The sequence below is a fragment of the Camelus dromedarius genome, chromosome 7 (genome assembly GCF_036321535.1).
Source record: "Camelus dromedarius isolate mCamDro1 chromosome 7, mCamDro1.pat, whole genome shotgun sequence".
Classification (NCBI taxonomy): Eukaryota; Metazoa; Chordata; class Mammalia; order Artiodactyla; family Camelidae; genus Camelus; species Camelus dromedarius.
This window is the reverse complement of record NC_087442.1, coordinates 79,493,197-79,512,285: the sequence shown is the minus strand read 5'-3', so window position 1 is coordinate 79,512,285 and position 19,089 is coordinate 79,493,197. Positions and strand designations below refer to the sequence as shown.

At 45.9% G+C, this 19,089-nt stretch overlaps 1 protein-coding gene across 3 annotated transcripts in view; it reads left to right on the top strand.

Annotated features, from left to right (window-relative positions):
* The window catches only part of VPS41 (VPS41 subunit of HOPS complex), a 178,132-nt gene extending 170,814 nt beyond the window's left edge, over nt 1-7,318 (top strand). For 2 of the 3 annotated variants that reach the window (XM_064487712.1, XM_031454652.2), the window contains 3 exons: nt 4,266-4,365; nt 4,469-4,513; nt 5,002-5,953. In XM_064487712.1, coding sequence (XP_064343782.1) covers nt 4,266-4,365; nt 4,469-4,513; nt 5,002-5,183 — 327 coding nt within the window. In that variant the 3' untranslated portion in view covers nt 5,184-5,953. The other variant, XM_031454650.2, reaches the window with a different exon arrangement.
* The last annotated feature ends 11,771 nt before the right edge of the window (nt 7,319-19,089 follow it).

The window sequence follows — 19,089 nt, the reverse complement described above, 5'->3', positions numbered from 1 at the left end:
TAACCTTGCCAGATCGCGGGAGGGCAATATGCAACAATTATAACTCCCCCCCCCCTTTTTTTTAAACACAAATGCAAAAATTCTACATCAATCATTAGCAACTTGAATCTGACCAATTATATTCAGAGGCTCACATCATAAATGTTATCAGTTCTCTCCAAAGTGGCCACCATCCATATATTCAATAAAATTCTAATCAAAGTCCCAAAAGAATTTTTCATCATCCTGAATTTTATATCAAAAGTAAAAGGCTAAGATTATCAAAGGAGAATAAAGAGGATAGACTTACCAGGTATCAAAGCTTAATATGTGAGAATGTACAATAGTATAACCACTTTGGAAAATTGACAGTTACTTAAAAAATTAAACATACACCTACTCCATAACCCAGCAATTTTACTCAGGTATTTACCCAAAAGATGAAGAGTGGGTCCACAAAGGGATCTGTGCAGGCAGACCTCAGTGATACTGTGTTCGTGGCACCGAAATAAACCAAGTACCTCAATAAAACTAACACGAAGTTTTTGGTTTCCCAGCACATAAAACAGTTATGTAAGTCTGCAGTATCATTATGTCTAGAAAAAGTACACACCTTAATTTTTAAATACTTAATTGCTAAAAAAAAAATTGCTCTGTGTCATCTGACAACGAAGGGTTGCCACAAACCTTCAGTTTGTAAAAAAAAAAAGAAAAGTAATATCTACAAAGTGCAGTAAAGCAAAGCACTATAAAATGAGGTCTGCCTGTACAAGAGTGTCCTCTGTGGCCTTATCTTTAATAGCCCTACAGTGGAAACAGCCTAAATGTCCATCAACAGGAGAATGTACCTCTGACAGTTGCCTCTTGGTCACAAAGCAGACGCTGCATCTCCAGGCCTCCCATCCACACTGCAGGCAGAAGATGGCGGAAGCAGGACTTTTTCCTAATGAGGCTTTGTTTCTTCATTTGGGAAGGGATGCCTTCTCAGGCTCCATGCTGACCTCACTGACCACATCTATGTTCCAGGAGTGCAAGCCCACTGTGTATTTTAGTTGGACACACACTAAACAAAGTCAGAGCTGTGTCTGTAGAGGAGGAGGAGAAAAGGTGCAAGAATGTGTCAGCTGTATCTGTAGTACTGTATTTTCCAAAATAAACAGACCTGAAGCACATGGCAAAACAGTAAGGTATGTCCAATCTAGGTAGTAAAGACTTGAGTATGTTATTTTATTCTGCATGGTTGGAGCATTTCATGTTTTTACAAGAAAAACAGCACAAGGTACTCAGGATGTGAGTCGCAGTGATTCTGGTCCTTGAAGAAGAGAGTGCATGTGCCCTGGAATGTGTGAATAACATCAAGTTTGCGAGAAAAGAAAGGAGACAGGTGGAAGGTGAGAGTCCACAGCTGGAAAGACAGGCTGGGCAAGATGACCTTGGAAGATGGAAGACGTCGGAAATCACGTGTGAAAGTCAGAAAGCATCAGAGGAAACCTCTCTTACCCAACTGCTATTGGGTCTGACTTCCAGGCGTCAAGTGTTTTAGTCAAGGCATTAGTGGGAAATACCAAATGCACTCAGTCATCCCTCTATCTGGGGGGGAATGGATACCCTCCCACGGATACCCAAATCCAAGGATGCGCAATCCCTTATGTAAAACAGCGCAGTGTTCGCATATAACCTATGCACATCCTCCTGGATACCTTAAATCATCTCTAGGTTACGTACAATACCCAATACAATGTAACTGCTGTGTAAACAGTTGCCCGCATGCGGGGCAAATTCAACTTTTGCTGCTTTGAACTTTCTGAAATTTCCCCCACCAATATTTTGGATCTGTAGTTGGTCGAATCCATGGATGCAGAACTCACAGAAATGGAGGGACAACTATATGAACTGCTGAGGGTGAAACTGGTGTCCAGAACAGCACATTTCTGATGAGTCACTGATGTAGCTGCTCCTGGGAACCCACAGTCAGCTACCCGATGCCTCACCGTGTGTCTGGTGCCGAACACAGCACCTACCTAACGCTGCGTTGTCCTGGTACAGCCCTCCGATCACCACCTCCGAGGGCCTCCGGACTGCCGCACATTTTACAGGATAAGTGACTCCTGCGCAGGTGATCGCCTCCTGCCCAGCATCCTGTAAATGAAAGTTAGAACGCTTTCATATTTTTCTGATTTGGAGCCTTGCGCTGTGTTCAGATAAAGTAGGGAGTAACATGCTAAGCTGTTCTTGTTGCCTCTGCACTCATGTTTTCCTAGAAGGTACTTTCTGGGGGCAGACAGGTCGTACCTCTTTAGAAAAGTTTAAGCCTGGTGAAGAAACGGTTCCTTCTTAGTTTGCTTTTTTTTTTTTTTTTCCTGTTTTCTTTTTTAAATTTGCAGACTCTGTGGCTTCTGCCTGGAATGCCAGGTCCACAGGTCTCCTGGATTAATCACACAGTGGGCCTTGAACACCCACTGAGGGCCAGAGCCAGCTCTTTTTGAAACTTTTTGCTGATTGACACTATTTAAGTTTCTATTTTAGTATTAGTGGCTGAGCAGCTTTACACGTTTGCTTACAAATTTTCTTACCAACATCAGTATTTCTTAGAGATCTTTCTTACTATATTTGTTTTCTCTTCCTGTATGCTTTCATGATGTCTGTTAAAGTTTTAATATCTTCTTAAGATGAATCAGAAAATTTCAATTTCTAGCAGCATTTTAATAAAACTTCACTGTTTCTCAATTAATGTGGAAACAGTAAAATCATGTAATTTCCTGATCATCAATAATACAAATGGTGGGTACAGAATTTTATTCTGGCTATCAGTTCTGTTTTCTTGGCTATTTGCCTTCATATACCTAGTGGGGGAAGCCCTCTGGCTGCCCTCACCCAGCGCCCAGGTTCGTGGGGATTTGAAAGGAGCGTTTGTTGTTACAAACGTCAGGGATGGAGGACCCACTTCCCTCCCCTGGGGGCATGAATTGACACCATGTGAAAGCAGAATGTCCACGTAGGTTTTAGAGTTGTGACTTTGGTGTGAAGAAAGGTGGGATGTGGCATCGCCGGTAGCATTTGCTGTGTCCTGCCGAGTGGCAGTGAGGCTGCAGTGTCCTCATTGTGTGAGTGTCACGGCAGCTCCACGAGCTGCACGTGCAGTGAGACACACTGGACCAGGAGCGGAAGCTGTGGGTCCTTCCTGCCTTGAGCGTCTCCCTCTTTGTAGAGCAGCAACGCGTTCTAGTGAAAAAGGTGTGTCTGGCACACCTCACATAGCCTTTCCCAGTTTCCAATAAAATACCAAACAAAAACAGAAAAGGGTGGACACGCACACTGTGGCCAGAGGAATGGGTGTGAAAGGTAAAGGGGGCTGCCGCTCCCTGCTGTGCCCCACCTGAGAACAGGCAGGCAGCCTCTGTCTCCGTCACGCTCTCAGCTAGGAGACATCAAGTGGTTCTAACCTGCAACGGGCCGTCGTCCCAACGAGGCGCGTCCGTTCTCCTCAGGTGACCCCTACTTGCTGAGGTGTCGCTCCCTCTAGTGATCCTCCAGGCGGGGGGTGGGGGGGCGGATCAGTCAGCCTGCACAGTAACAGAGAGAATGTGGAAAGGAGCAAAGTAGAGTTCTAGGATAAAGACTAAGATGGATCTTGCGAGAGAATATTTAATATCTGCTCATTTTTCAGTCATCGGTCCCTTAAGAGTCACCAAATGTGAGGGTTCATGTAGTCAGTCCACACTTTACACACCACATTCATGGCACTCTGCTACATGGTCTGGATCAGATCGCAAGAAAAGGAAGACAGACCACACCCTGGAGGGGGTTTAGGACAGAGACAACGTCTGTTTAGCTTATCAGTCTGTGCCCTGTGCTTTGTACACGACAGGGACCCAGGATATATTTGTGCGGTAAATCCATGGACTTACGGAGCAATTGGGTGATCTCAGAGCAGCAGGTTTCCCATCCTGGGCAAAGATCTGGAGGTTGGGATGAGCAGATCATGCAGGGCCCAGACTCTGCCAGAGTCTGTGCTAGGAAGCCCTATACGGCAGTGACAGGGTTAGTTGGCACAGGGTCTTCCTGGCCAGACCTACGTTGTATACATGTTCATAAGCAAAAAATACAGAATTGTGGCTGGAAAGGCTGGTCCGACAGTAGCTGGAAGGGAGGGACTGAGGGCAGGGGACCAGCGAGCGCCTCTTTGGAGTATTTCAAACAACAATTTTCTGAATGTCCCAGTAAGGGGACTCCCCTCCTCCCACATCTGAGCCTTTCTAAGGTGGCTTTTACAATGTGTGCCTTAGATTCTGCTTCGTGAAGGCTGCAAGAAGATTCTCGTAGCTGACTCTCTCTCCTTACTCAAGAAGATGCACCGAACTCAGATGAAAGGCGTGCTGGTCGACGGTGGGTAAAACTCAAGAGTCCTACTCGCGCCGCGCACCCTGCTCTCAGAAGGGACAGAGCAGAGAGCAGCGCTGTGTAACCCCGAGCGTGTGTTTCCCCGCAGAGGAGAACATCTGTGAGTCATGCCTGTCCCCTGTTCTTCCGTCAGGTAAGCTCGGGGGCGGGGGCAGAACGGTCCCCAGATGTGTTAGTGGTGCGGGGAACGAAGATTTTGAAGTTAGCTAATTACGATTTAGAAAATAATGTAACTTTTGGAATAATCCAGCTCAGAGAAGAATTCCAGCCCACGCCCCTGGTCAGCTGCATGCCGGCAGTGCCCATGCCTTAGAGCTGAGGTTCCCAATCCCCGGGGGGAGCCCAACATCCACGAGCAGGCTTGTTAATGCTCAGCTTGCCGGTCCCACCCCCAGACATGCCGGTGCAGTAGTTCCACAGCAGGACTGAGAATCTGCATTTCCCACAAGTTCCCAGGTGGCGAGGATGCACCTAGTTCAGGGGCCAGTCTTTGAGGACCGTTTCCCGAGTGTAAAACCAAACAAAAAGAGAACTTACCATGGACGTATGTAGATTCCAAGGTAGAAGAACCGTGTGCATACCTGAGAGAAATTCTGTAGGCAGCTGTCCTTTTTCTTTCAGCTTCTCACTGCTGTGTAGTTCCAGGCATCCAAGTTATCTCGCATTTCAATGAAAACGTAATTACTTGCCATCTCACTGGAATGGTGACTCCTGAAAAAGACATACACGTTTGTTTATTTACAGTTCTCGGTACAGATCTTCACATAATCAAAGCATTTTTTGTTAAGGATCATAAGACATGAAAAGAGGAAATTTCATAATTTGAAAGCAGAAATTAAAGCACTGTCGTCAGGATGCTAAAAAATGCCTCTTGCACGTAAGGGCTGCCTAGAGGAGTACCAAAAGACCTTGTCTGCCCATTTACTGAGCTTTGAGGGGTTATGCAGCAGGGCAGGAGCACAAGAAGTCATTCCACTTCGGGTCTTTGCCGGAGGTTAAAAACCGCAGTGGGCGCAGGAAGCGGTGAGCTTTTGTAGCGTTTTCACTGAAAGAGCCCACGTGCCCCGCACTGCGTGGTCGGCTCAGATTCCTAATCTGTGAGGGATTCTCAGTCTTACCGGAACCAAGCTGGCCACACTGAGCCAGGACGGGCCGCAGCCTAGGGTTTTAGCGGCTCTGCCCTGACGTCAGTGGGTGATCTTGGCAAAGGCAGCAGGTAACTGGCAGAAAGCATCCTACAATCGACTAGAGTATGTGGAGTGTATCATGATGGTGTGGGCGGGGCTGGGGGAGGGAAAGCCAGGCACATACACCCCTGATGCACGTGTTTACAACAAATGCTGTCGCCTGTGCCGTGAAACTGTCCCCAGCGCGTAGCTGCAGTAACTAACTCGGGGGCCAGGCAGGTGAGCTGGGACAACCAGAGCCACACGACTGTCATGCCTGCCCCGCGTTCAACCATGTCCCCCGGCAGGAGTGCGTGTGTAAATCAGCAATCCCCCAAGGCAGCTCATTTGCTGGAAAATTAAACTGCTGCTGTTGCGCTGAACTCTCCTCCCTCTTCTGCCCTGCCCCCCAGACGCGGCGAAGCCCTTCAGCGTGGTGGTCTTCCACTGCCGGCACATGTTCCACAAGGAGTGCCTGCCCGTGCCCAGCCTGGTGAGTTCGCGGCTTGGCCACCGCCAGCTAGACAGAACCTGGCACGTCCAGAGGGGTGTGCTCAAAATCCTAACCACGGTCCTGCAGCTCTGCGGGTCCTCACAGTTAGATGTCACATCGCAAAAGTGAGCATGCCTACTTCTCCGATGCAAAAACGCTTAGTGTCCTAAACATCGTAAACCCATATCGACTCAAGTGAAATTGTTCAGGCAGACTTGATGACTGTTGAGCTATAGAGATGTGACACACAGAGAAAACCATCCTCAACTCTGTATAACTTCCTCACCCTGATTTCTGCAGTATGACACTTTCTTCAAGTCACAGAGTAACAGCTGGTGTAGACGGACTCCTGTGTGCAGCAGGGGTCGTCTCCAGGAAAATGAGTGACACTTCATAGCTTCTTCCCCCCCGCCCCCAGCCCCGCCAGTGCTCCCATATTTCCAAAGACAGGATTAGAAAGAGAGGATGTCCTCTTACAATCTGCGTTTCTCATTACATGTTTAGAACTCGCCTGCACAGTTCTGTAACATCTGCAGCGCCAAGCACCGGGGCCCAGGCAGCGCCATCCTGGAGATGAAGAAATAGCTCGTTCCGATTGTCCGCCTCTTCCTCGCCGCCGCTCTTGGGAGACTTTTTGCAGCAACCGAAGCTTTTGTTGACAGCAGTGCTGTTGAGAGATTTGTCCATATTTATGTTCTGCTCAAAAAAAAAAAGCTGCTTTATCTCCACCTGTCTCCACGTTTCTCCTTGTAGTTGATAAAGAAATTAGGGTTTTCCCCACCCATGTCTTGAACTATGTGGGTTCACAGTCAGTATTTCATCATTTATTTGTTTGGCTCCTTTACTTAGGAGTGGAAACATCAGTCTGAGAGTCGGAAATGACTTTTTAGGTCCTAGGAAATCTGTCCAGCCATAACGTGGACCCCTGAGGGTCATCCCAGCTGGCGGAGCGCATGACCACTGTGGCTGTCCAGCCAGCCCTGCCGCACCCTGGACCTTGTTTCCCTCCTCTCTGTTGGCAACAGTTGTCGAATTCTGGGTTTGGCATTTTTTTTTTAATGTCATCCACTGTGGTTATCTCCTTAACAGGCACTGAGTGAAACACTACCGTCACTCACTCAGTGATGTCTTGAGAATGACGTGAGCAGTCTGATGACGTCATGCAGTTTTATGTTAACTAGTTACAGGTTGTGTGTGTCCCAATAACCAGCCGTGTCTGGCCCTGGCAAGCACCCAACGTTTGTTGATTGAATAAATGTTAGCACTTCCTACTGTGAAAGACTCGCTTTTCTTGGGTTGCTCTTTAATCACACACTCTGGCGGCCTCAGAGGAATGGAAAAGTCTTAGAACCCAGAGTGGGAGGGACAATGGTTAGGTTTTGCTAGCAGGGAGGAAATAAGTGACACTAGGGGACTGTGATGCAGAGGGAGGGTGTAATGACGTCTCCTGTCGCCGCCTCTGGAAGCTCCGCTGTCCTCGCAGAGCACAGAGCACACAGGATAGAGGAAGAGAACCAGACACGTGCCCTGTCTCCTTGGGATGCACCGTCATCCTCTAACCAGTGAAAAGCATACTTGCTGGCCCCACTCTCACTGTCCATAAAGGAATAAATGCAGCGTTCTGCATGTGTCTTTTGAGGGAGAGGGTGGGATGCTAACTGAGCACCAAGGACGTACCAACCACTGAACGAGGCTCAGTCAGTCCCCTGAGCAACATCTCGTTTCATTCTCACGGGACCCCAAGGGAGAAGACATTATATCCCTGGGTTTACTGACCGAGAAACCAAAATGCAGAGATGTTACCACAGGCTCGGGTGTGACCGCCTCACTTCAGAGCAGAGCTCTGCCTTAAAGAAGCCTAGGGCCGAGTTCGGAGGAAATACAAAGAACATCTCTTCACACTGGAGTTAAAAAAAAATTCGGTAGCCGACAACAGACATTTTCTGTTACTCTTAAATATTTGGAACTGGAAAGGGGAGCAGGCAGGATGGAGGGGAGCAGCCACAATGGTGAAGCAGAAGGAAGCTCTGAGCTCACCCTCCCTCCCCCATGAATACAACAAGAGAGACACCCACAGACCCACCCATTCACTCAGCACCTGCTGAACTTTGACAGAACATCGCCTTTTTCAAAAGACAAAATTCATCACAAATCTGGTAGGAGGAAAAAACAAAGAAAAAGGAAATTAGTGCAGGGCCTGTCTCGTGGGGAAGGAGTGGCAAATGAGGACTAGTGCTCGTACGCTGGGTCTCCCCCTCCAATGGAGAGATCAGTGGGGACGGAGGGGAGCCTCTGAGGCTTGGATCTGTGCACAGCAGCCCTTGGCCGACAGAATTAAGTGAAACAGGCACAAAGGGACCCTGCGAGCCCCAGCCCTAGACGCAAACTGTGGGAGTGGGCCAGGACTGCCTGCCTGTCAGGGGACTGGAGTGTGCTGTGCACATGGCTGGAGTGTATGCAAAACAGGGAGGGATGGAGGAAGGAAAGAAGGGAGGGAGGAAGACCAGTGGTGCCCATCGGGGGCTGGGTCGTAGCCATAGCCACCATATTTGCTGGTGCGTGTGCACGGCTCCAGGCAGAGGTGGGGTGGAAACCTGGATCCATGCCCAGGGGCTCCACAAATTCATAGGCAGGGCTGAGATTTGTTTTCAGCACCAGGCAGAGGGGGCCGTTTTGCTCCATGGGTGCCTCCGTGGACCCACGCCTCTAAGACAAACGAGCAAGGAGCGGAGTTCCGGCACAGAGCAGGGGTGAGGGCTGGTGCGGCCGTTTCCTGTGAGCCTGCCTACCATGTGGACACTGTGCTGAGGACGGCGCTGACCAGGTGGTGCCACCACATGGTCGCTGCAGGGCTGGGGGCCCTACCAGGCCTCTGGGACAAACGAGCGGAGTTCGTGCGGCAGGACAAGTGCAGGAGCAACACCTGGTGCTGGGGACGGTGCTGACCCGACAACACCACGATCCAGGTGTGCGACCCAGAAGTTGGAGTAAATGCACTGGTAGCTCTGAGGGCAGAGAACCTGGGGGTCACCAGAGCAGAGCAATGGCATTCCCGTGGCTAAAGTGGGGACAAGGGCAGAGTCAACAGGGTACTCAAAGCTCTCCAACCCTGCCTACCATCCACTGCAGCTCAGAAATGGGTCTGGAAGCCTCCAATGAAAAGTCTCCAATAAAAGGGGAACAGAGCCAGCCCCTGTCAGGGCTGTTACAACCACAGAACAAAAAGGAGGCCCCTGCTCAACAGCCAGGGCAGCTCTGATCACCAGAACACTGGCCACACCCCCCATCAGAGGGATAACAGCCAACACACATGGAAGACCTGGCAACCATCAATACTAAAGACAGACCTCACAACACAATTATTAGGGGCACACAGACTACACAGGAACACATCCTCCTAAAAAACAAAACATCCCATCAGGACCATAGCAGATAACTAATACTCCATAATCCACAGTGCCAGAGAGATGTAAGTAAAATGAAGAAGCAGAGAATCCACTCCCAATTAGAACAAGAGAAGTCCCCTGAAAGAATGATCAATGAAATAGACCTCAACAGTCTACTAGACCATGACTTCAAAAAGGGAGTGATCAAAGCACTGAAGGAAATAAGAGGCTATGAACAGAGACAGAGACTACTATAAAAAGGAAATTGAAACTATTAAGAGGAGCCAATTAAAAACAGAAAACTCAATGGTTGAGATGTGAGCCGAAATAAAGGCAATCAAAAGCAAACTAGACAATGCAGAGGAACAAGTAAGTGACTTAGAAGACAGGAAAACAGAAGTCATCCAACCAGAACAACAGACAGAAAAGCAAATAAAAACCAACGAATGCAAATAAGGGACCTGTGGGATAATATAAAGCGTCCTAAACTATGCATAATAGGGGTCCCAGAAGGAGAAGAAAGAGCAAAGGGGATTGAAAAGGTATTTGAAGAAATCAAGACAAAAGTTTCCAAACCTAAAAAAAATACCCAAGTACAGGAAGCACAGAGGATCTCCAATAAAAAGAACCCAAATAGATCTACACTAAGACATTATAATTAAGACGGCCAAGGTAAGATGGCCAAAGGTAAAGAAACAATTCTAAAGACAGCAAAAGGAAAACAGAGTTAGTTACAAGGCAACCCCCATAAGGCTTTCAGCTGATTTCTCAACAAAAACACTGCAGGTCAGAAGGAAATGGCAAGATATATTCAAAGGTCTGAATGAGAAAAAAGCTGCAACCTAGGATACTTTATCCAGCAAGGCTATCCTTTAGAATAAGAGAGAGAAAGAATTTCACAGACAAGCAAAAACAAAGAATTCAGCAATACTAAACATATCCTAAAAGAAATATTGAAAGGTCTACTCTAAATAGAAAAGAAGCAGGACACTATAGAAAGGAGAAAAACCATAATTGGAAAGGCAGTAACTACAATGAGTTGCGACAGAATAAACATGAAGATATAAAAGAGGACATCAAAATCACTAAAGGTGAGAGAAGGGAGCAAGGAAATAAGACTTTTTTTTCCTTTTTCTTGTTCTTTTTAGGATGTGTTTGAGTTTATATGACTATCAGTTTAAAGCAAACAGATATAGTATTGGGTTAATATACTTGAAAAATAGGGTAACCACATGTCAAAAGCATACAATAGAGCCACAAAAACCAAAAAGAAACCAAGATAATGCAAAAGAAAATTATCATATCATAAAAAGAAAAAGAACAGAACAAAGAGGAAATACCAAATCAACTGGAAAACTTAAATTCAAAATGGCAATAAATACGTATCTATCAATAATTGCCATAAATGTCAATGGACTAAATGCTCCAAACAAAAGACACAGAGTGGCAGACTGGATACTAAAACAAGACCCTACAATATGCTGCATACAAGAGACCCATTTTAGGGAGAAGGACACACATAGGTTGAAAGTGAGAGGATGGAAAAAGATATTTCATGCAAATAGAAATGACAAGGAAGCAGGAATAGCAATACTGATTTCAGACAAAACAGACTTTAAAACAAAGCCCATAAAGAAAGATAAAGCAGCACACTATATAATGATTAAAAGAGCAATACAAGATGAGGATATTATATTCGTTAACATATATGCATCCAATATAGGAGCACCTAAATACATAAAGCAAATACTAACAAGCATAAAGGGAGAAACTGATGGGAACATAATCATAATAGGAAAGTTTAACACCCCCTTAACATCACCGAACAGATCTTCCAGACAGAAGATCAATCAGGCAATGGAGAAACTAAATGACACAACGGAACAGTTGGACTTTCATACTTTTAGGATATTACATTCCAAAAAAACCAGAATATATATTCTTCTCAAGTGTGCAAAAAACATTCTCTAGGATAAACATGTACTCAGGCACAAAAGAAGCCTCAACAAATCTAAGAGGATACAAGTTATTAAAAGCACCTTTTTCTGACCACAATGCCGTGAAACTAGAAATCAACCACAGAAAAACAAAGGAGAAAAGACCGACAGCATGGAGATTAAACAACATGCTACTAAAAAACCAATGGGTCAAGGATGAAATCAAAGAAGAAACAAAATAATACTCTGAGACAAACGACAATGAAAACACAACCACACAAGATCTATGGGATGCAGCAAAAGCAGTTCTAAGAGGGAAGTTCATAATGATACAGGCCTTCCTCAAAAAGAATAATCTCAAGTAAACAACCTAACCTTCTACCTAAAAGAATTAGAAAAAGAGCAAACAAAACCTGAAGTCAGCAGAAGGAAGGAAATAGTAAAGATGAGACAGGAAATAAATAGATTTAAAACATAGAAAAAAATCAATCAACTCAAGAGCTGTTTTTTTAAAAGAGTAAACAAAATTGACAAACCTTTGGCCAGGCTCACCAAGAAGAGAGAACACAAATAAACAAAACAAGCGAGGAAAATGGAGAAATTACAAATACCACAGAACTACAAAAAGCCATAAGAGAATACTATGAACAACTATATGGAAACAAATTGGACATCCTAGAAGAAATGAACAAGTTTCTGGAAAGATGCAATCCACCAAGACTGAATCAAGAAGAAACAGACCACCTGAACAGACCATTAAGTAGAAATGAAATAGAATTAGCAATAAAAACCTCCCTGCAAACAAAAGTCCAGGACCAGAAGGCTTCACTGGGAGAATTCTACCAAACATACAAAGAACTCATACCAGTTTTTCTCAAACTCTTCCAAAAGACTGAAAAGGAGGGAGTACTCCCAAACTCATTCTATGAAGCCACCATCACCCTGATACCAAAACCAGACAGACACTACCTAAAAAGAAAATCACAGGCCAATAACACTGATGAACATAGATGAAAAAACCCTCAACAAAATATTAGCAAAAAAACAGCACATAAAAAAGATCATACACAATGATCAAGTTGGATTCATCCCAGGGACACAAGGACTGTTCTACATACGCAAATCAATCAGTGTGATATACCACACCAACAAAAGAAAGGACAAAAATCACATGATCATCTCAACAGATGCAGAAAAAGCATTTGATAAAATCCAACACCCATTTATGATAAAGACTCTCAGTAAAGTGGGTATAGAGGGAACATATCTGAACATAATAAAAGCTATTTATGACCAACTCACAGCTAGCATAATACTCAACGGTGAAAAACTGAAAGCCTTTCCACTAAAATCTTAAACAAGACAAGGATGCCCACTCTCACCACTTCTATTCAATACAGTCTTGGAAGTCCTAGCCACAATAATCAGGCAAGAAATAAAAGGGATCCAAATTGGAAAAGAAGAGGTAAAATTTTCACTGTATGTGGATGACATGATACTATATATAGAAAACCCTAAAAACGCCACACAAAAACTACTAGAACAGATAAAAGAATTCGGCGAGGTAGCAGGATACAAGATTAACACAGAAGTCAGTTGCATTTCTTTACACTAACAATGAATTAGCAGGAAAAAGAAGGAAGGAAACAATCCTTCCTTTTAAAAGGAAGATGATTTTAAAACCTCATCTAAAACAATACTCAGGAATAAATCTGACCAAGGAGCTGAAAGATTTACACATGGAGAAATAAAAAACACTGATTAAGGAAATTCAAGATGAATTAAAGAAATAGAAAGCTATCTCATGCTCTTGGATTGTAAGAATCAGTATCATTAAAATGGCCATATTGCCCAAGGCAATCTACAGATTGAGATCCTTATCAAATTACTCAGGACATTTTTCACAGAACTAAAACAATCCTAAAATTTATTTGGGGAATCACAAAAGACCCAGAATAGCCAAACAATATTGAAGAAAAAGAATGAAGCTGGAGGAATAACCCTCTCAGACAATACTACATAGCTACAGTGTTCAAAACAGCATGGTACTGGCATAAAAACAGATGCATGGATCAGGGAACAGAACAGAGAGCCCAGAAATAAATCCAGCAGCAGAAAGACATTTATCATAAAGTATCGAATGACTTACAGAATCACCAAGAGGGCTGAAGAAACAAACCACAGTGGGAGGTTCCCGGGGTCTCACCCAGCCCCCCAGAACTGGGCTGCCAGGGACCCCAGGACGGGCAGCAGAGATCAGTGTGAATCGTTATTTTTAAGTAAACTTTGTGAAAATAAAAGTATACACAATTCTCAGCTTCTTTTCAAGTTCATGCTCAATAACACTAAATAAGGAACATATACATACAGCTTTGTGTCAGAGACATTTCTATGTGCTAAATAACACACCAGTTTATTTCTGGCTTCTCTTATCAAGACTTAGGCTACTGAAACTGTACCAGTTTGTTATTTTTTTTTTTAAATTGTTTAACAGTCAGTTTACAATGTCGTGTCACTTCCTGGTGTACAGCATCAGACTGCACCAGATTTGATACTAAACAGTAAATTATCCTTCCCAAACACTTACTCCGGACAGGGAGCTGATTGGCACATTATAAAATCTGGCAAGAAACGGCCTCCTCCTGTCTCATGCTGTGCAGATTTGGGGGTGATGACACTCAATGTGATGTTTGCCGCCAAGAGAAGCCAGGAGCGAGAATGAAACGCTCAAGCCTCCCGAAGCAGGGACCCCGGCGCCAGCCAATCAGCCTTTCTTTACATGCACCCAGAACAGTGGCTCTGAAGTGGAAACGTGGTCGTGTTACTTCTCTCTCAACCCTCAGGAATCCCCATGCCTTGTGCATGAAAGGGCTTTTCGGTTTTGGCCTGACGTGTCCCACCCACCGCATTCAGCCTCTCTGGCCGTCACAAATTGACTTACGGTGCCCGTCACCCCACTGCCGCTGTCCTGCACCCTGCAATACTCTGCTCGGTGCAACCCCCCACTTGCTCTGACCTCCTTAGACTGGGGGGAGGAAATCCCTCACTTGTCCTCACGTCGCATCTAGCCCTCCATCTGCCTGTCAGACGACACTGCTCTTGTCTGTGCAGCAAGTTACCATCTCAGTCCACAAACTCAGGTCTGCAGAATAGTAACGCTTACATCTTCCCCCGAGTACATATCCTACCCAGTGGCATGCATTCCCTCCCTGTCCACTGTAAACTCAGATAGATCAGGCTTTTCTGGATTCATTCAAGGAAACCTCCTCTCCTAGATTGCCTGAGTTTGGGGTGGGAGGGAGGGATGGTCTCATGTCTAGTATCAATGAGGCATCTGGGTCATCCATTGACCTCTGTTCATACTGGCGTTGGCTGAAATGCCATCATCCCCACAGCCTTCCATTGCCTGCATCTGCTGCCGGCATCTCAGATGTCCTCAGTCCTCGTACTGACCCTACTGCTCCTTCCACCGAGCCTCTCCCAGCACCCCCACACCTGTCTGCCTTGTGGTTCTCATACGAGGGGATCAGACTTGCCAACCAAGCTGGCCTTTCTCTGTGGCTTCCTCACCATGCCCAAGAGAGCGTGTGGGGCAGGGGAGGGGAGAAGGGTTGGAGGAGGTGGGTATTTGGTTTATGACTTGCTGTGTCTCAAAGGACAGAGAAAGGGAGACCCTTCTGTGCTCACAACTCCAAACCTACCTGCAGAGTTTGTCTCTACCGCGTCCCCACCCGAGAGCTCAGCCCTTCCTCCTCAGCTCTCGTCTCCGGGAGCCTGTCCCCCCGTCCTGCTTCCCTGCGGGGGCAGCAGAGCGGGCTTTCACGGCACCACATGTTGTCTTCGCCGTCCACTCTGGGTGCTGGTACTGCAAAGGCTGAGCTCCTGCGGACTACTGACTGTAAATTTTTAAGCATCTGTCTTGGAACTTTCCCCCTCTGCTGCACCACCCCTGCCCTTGTGGCTGTCCCGTCTGAACAAGGGAGAGACAGCAGAAAGCCTGAGGGGGGAAACACCCACCTTGGATGCGACATCAGAGTAACATCCTGCCAGTTCCACTTACGTGTCCATCCTGTCCTGGGGACCATGAGCTCAGGAAAGACAAGGAACGGACTGTGTTCACCTTTCCCAAGGTGGAGTGACACAAAAGAGGCACTTGAAATTGTCTGCTGAATGAATGAAAGTAAGCCAGTCTTTCTCCCCTGTTCAAGATACACAGAGGTACACTTCATACATGCGGCATCTGTGGCAGCAGTAACGCGACCTGTAAATGCGCCCCTCTCCCGGTGGGTGTTCTCATCCGTAGACTGTCATTTCACCTCCTCGCATTCCTCCCTTTGGAGCCTCCCCGACACCATCAAAGAAGTCTCGTGTGTGGCTTCTTACTTCCCAAGTCCATCCCACCTGCAAGCTCTTCATCAAACACTCTTCCTCCTCTGGGTCCCCACTCAGTCCACCGCCTTTCCTCGCCGTCACACTATCTTTTGTATTCTCACTGCCACTGTTTTGGGCCCAGGTCTTATTACCTAGCACCTTGATGGGTTATAACCAATTTCTTCCCAGTTTTCCTGCCTCCAGTATCCACACTTCCCTGATTTATTCTGCAACCAGCTTCTCCATTAATCTTCCTTCCAGACTGATTCAATCAAGCTCCCAGATACTCTGCTCTTCACAGTGCTTGGAATCTCCACTGATACATTTGCCCAAGTCTTCACGTCCCTTCTTCCACCTCCTCATCAATTTGAAGCCCATCCAGCCTTCAAAGTCTAGCTTCATTTTGTATCATCTCCTTGTCTTTCTCAACATACTCTGCCCTCAACCTCAAGCAATTTTCACTCCGACCTCCCATTACTGTGGCACAAACATAACAAAGCCATTTATGTGCTACGTTATCCACTGTACATGCCTTGTCCCCTCAAGTGAACTGCTTCCCAAAGGAAACAAATCTCTTGGAATCTCCAAAGGCACACTACAGAAAGGGCACTCATTAAACGTCCCCTGACAGACCGAGCAAGACCTCATTCTCCCTCTGGACGTGGGAGTCTGTCTTCAGGAAGGAGTGCTGGGAACACTTTGGTAAGGAGCGAGCAGAGGGAGCCTTGTTGGCTTGGGCAGCTCCTATCATGTATCCTTGAAACCTGATGGTTCCCTGGGTGCATGCACTTTCTCGGGATCCCTTTTCACGCTGTGGCTTCCTAAAAATGAGCTTTATTCACTGTCAATCATCAGACACACTGGGAAGTCAGCTCCAGACACTATAAATGCCTGAAGTAGGTCAGGTTATCACAGGTCAGTGTATTCAAATAAATGAAAGTATTTTCTTCTAAAACGAATGTAGCTTTTGGCCCCCATTATTCCAAAGAGCCTCAGTCTTCCCTTTTGTTTTGGTGTTAGCACATCAGTGATATAATTTCCTAAATTCCGGTAGCTTCTCTTTGACCAGAACGTAATCAGAAAATTTCTAATTCCCAGCCAGGGCATTTTGAGAACACGATGGGGTGCTCTTCAAAGCTACTCCCAGCCAACAGGATGGTGCCTGGCAACCTAAGAGTGAGGTCACCTTCTTGATGACTCAGTACCACAGTTCCATCCTACCTGTAACGGAGGAAGAAAATAATGTCCCTTAGAGCCAAAACCGATACCAGGTCCTGCCTTTGAAGGGAAATTGTATGTCATACCCGTTAATAAATGTTCTGCTCACTTCCACTTAGAAAGACTTGTGAGATGAGAGAGATGGAGGCTCAAGAGGGAGAGAGGGGACACTGAAACTTCCAATCCTCTTCAGATTCCCCGCTGCAAAGCAGAGCACATCACTGAATTGTTAGATAAGGAAATCAGCCCAGCGCTCTGTCGCAGGAAAGAAGCACCAAGCTGCTCCGCTTTCTAAAGGGAGGGGGACGGACAGGGGAAGGCGTTAGGGAACGAGGCAACCAAGCAACCTGGATGATCGATGGACCTTTAAGAAAAGGAAAGTCTAACATTTATTTTTATGTTGTGTCAGTGCTGACTCCTTCCATCTCCCCGAAACGCTCGGTAATTCTGGTACATAAGTAGTGTCATCCGTGGGTAGTTTTTAGGGAAAACAGAGGAGCTGTGTTCTCCACCCAGGACTGGGAAGAGCAGACGCATGTGAACAGTGGCAGGAGGCAGACGCTGAACTTGACTGGGGACAGGAGTTCAGACCCTCAAGTGACAACAAGAATATTAAAACCCCGCAACATGCTGAAATGCTGGGAGAAGACTGGCCTTCCCAAAGGAAATGGCTAAAGGCCTTGAGACAATAGATACAAATGTCACAGGACAGACTGGGGGACCCGAGCCATGTTGAGTTCCATATTCATATCTGTATGGACAAAATTCAAGTATGGAGTGCACATGTAACCTTCAATCTCTCCGATCATTTTACTTCAAAAACTACGTACATTTTTGTTACCAGGCTTTTATTCTGATCCTAACACGTGTCCTGTTTCATAGACACATCTGTGCATTCTGGTTTCTTCAAGGTTGTTATCCACCATGTTCTGTGCAAACAGGAGGATTTGTAGATGGTACGGGTGCCATGAAAGGAAGTCATGAATGAGAGAATCAAGAGTGAAAAGTCCCTTCTAATATTTAAGAGGTATGCCCAGTGGAACACGGGTGGAATGCAAAGTCCTCAGTTATGCTCAGAAACATGATCTGTACCAGGATGGGTCAGGAGAGACGTGGGTATTCCTCCAAATGAAAAGAGGCCTCAGGTGAAAAACAGGAACGTTTGGCTCTGAAGTTAGACCTCGGTTTTAATCCATGCTCTGTCACTAAGAAACACTTTGGGTAGATTAACATTTCTAAGCCTCAGTTACCTCACACATAAAATGGGGTGATGATAAGAGCATCTGCTTTGGAGGACGTTGAGAGTGTGAAGTGATGCATGGACAGTGTCAACCAGTACAAACATGAGAAAAGTAACTAGTACGTAGGCAAACGCTTTGTAAAAGTCAGCCTCCGAGATGGCTCCCGTGACCCCACCTCCACCAGGGCTGGTCTGTGTCCAACAGAACACAGCGGAATCGATGGTGCCTCACTTCCAAGATTAGGTCATAAAAGATGCTGGCTTGACATCACTTGGCCTGGGAAAGCCAGGTAGTGGACAGAGAGGCATGCTTGGTGAGGAACCAAAGCCCCTGCCCACAGCATGTGAGGGAGCCTGGATGTGATTTTCCAGCACCCATCAGATCTTTGGAATCTACAGCCCCAGCCAACAACCTGACTGCAAACTCTTGAGACCCTGAGCTGGTATCAGTACCTAAGCTACTCTGGGATTCCTGGTCCTCAGAAACTTAGATAATAAATGTTTGTTGTTTTAAGTGGCTAAACTTGGGGATCATTTGTTATGCAGCAGTAGATAGCTAATGTAGCAAGTGCTTAGTAATCATTAGCCTGCTTGCTGTTGCTTGCCCTCAGATATGGACCATCAGTGACTACTGAAAATAATTAATGCAACAATTTCAGGGACTATTTGTCCTGCTCACAGAAAGCAGCATTCTCCATATGCAAGCACTTTGTTTAGGACATTTTTTAACAGTGATTTTGACAGAGTAGGGAGGAGGAGCCAGACGAGTGACACAATCTGAAGCTGTACCATTTAAGGAACAAGAGAAGGAACTGGAGAGTACCTTATTTCAAAGACATGAAAATTGAGGTGCATACTGATCTGGAAGCTAAGGATGTCACGCACAAAGGGAAAGAGA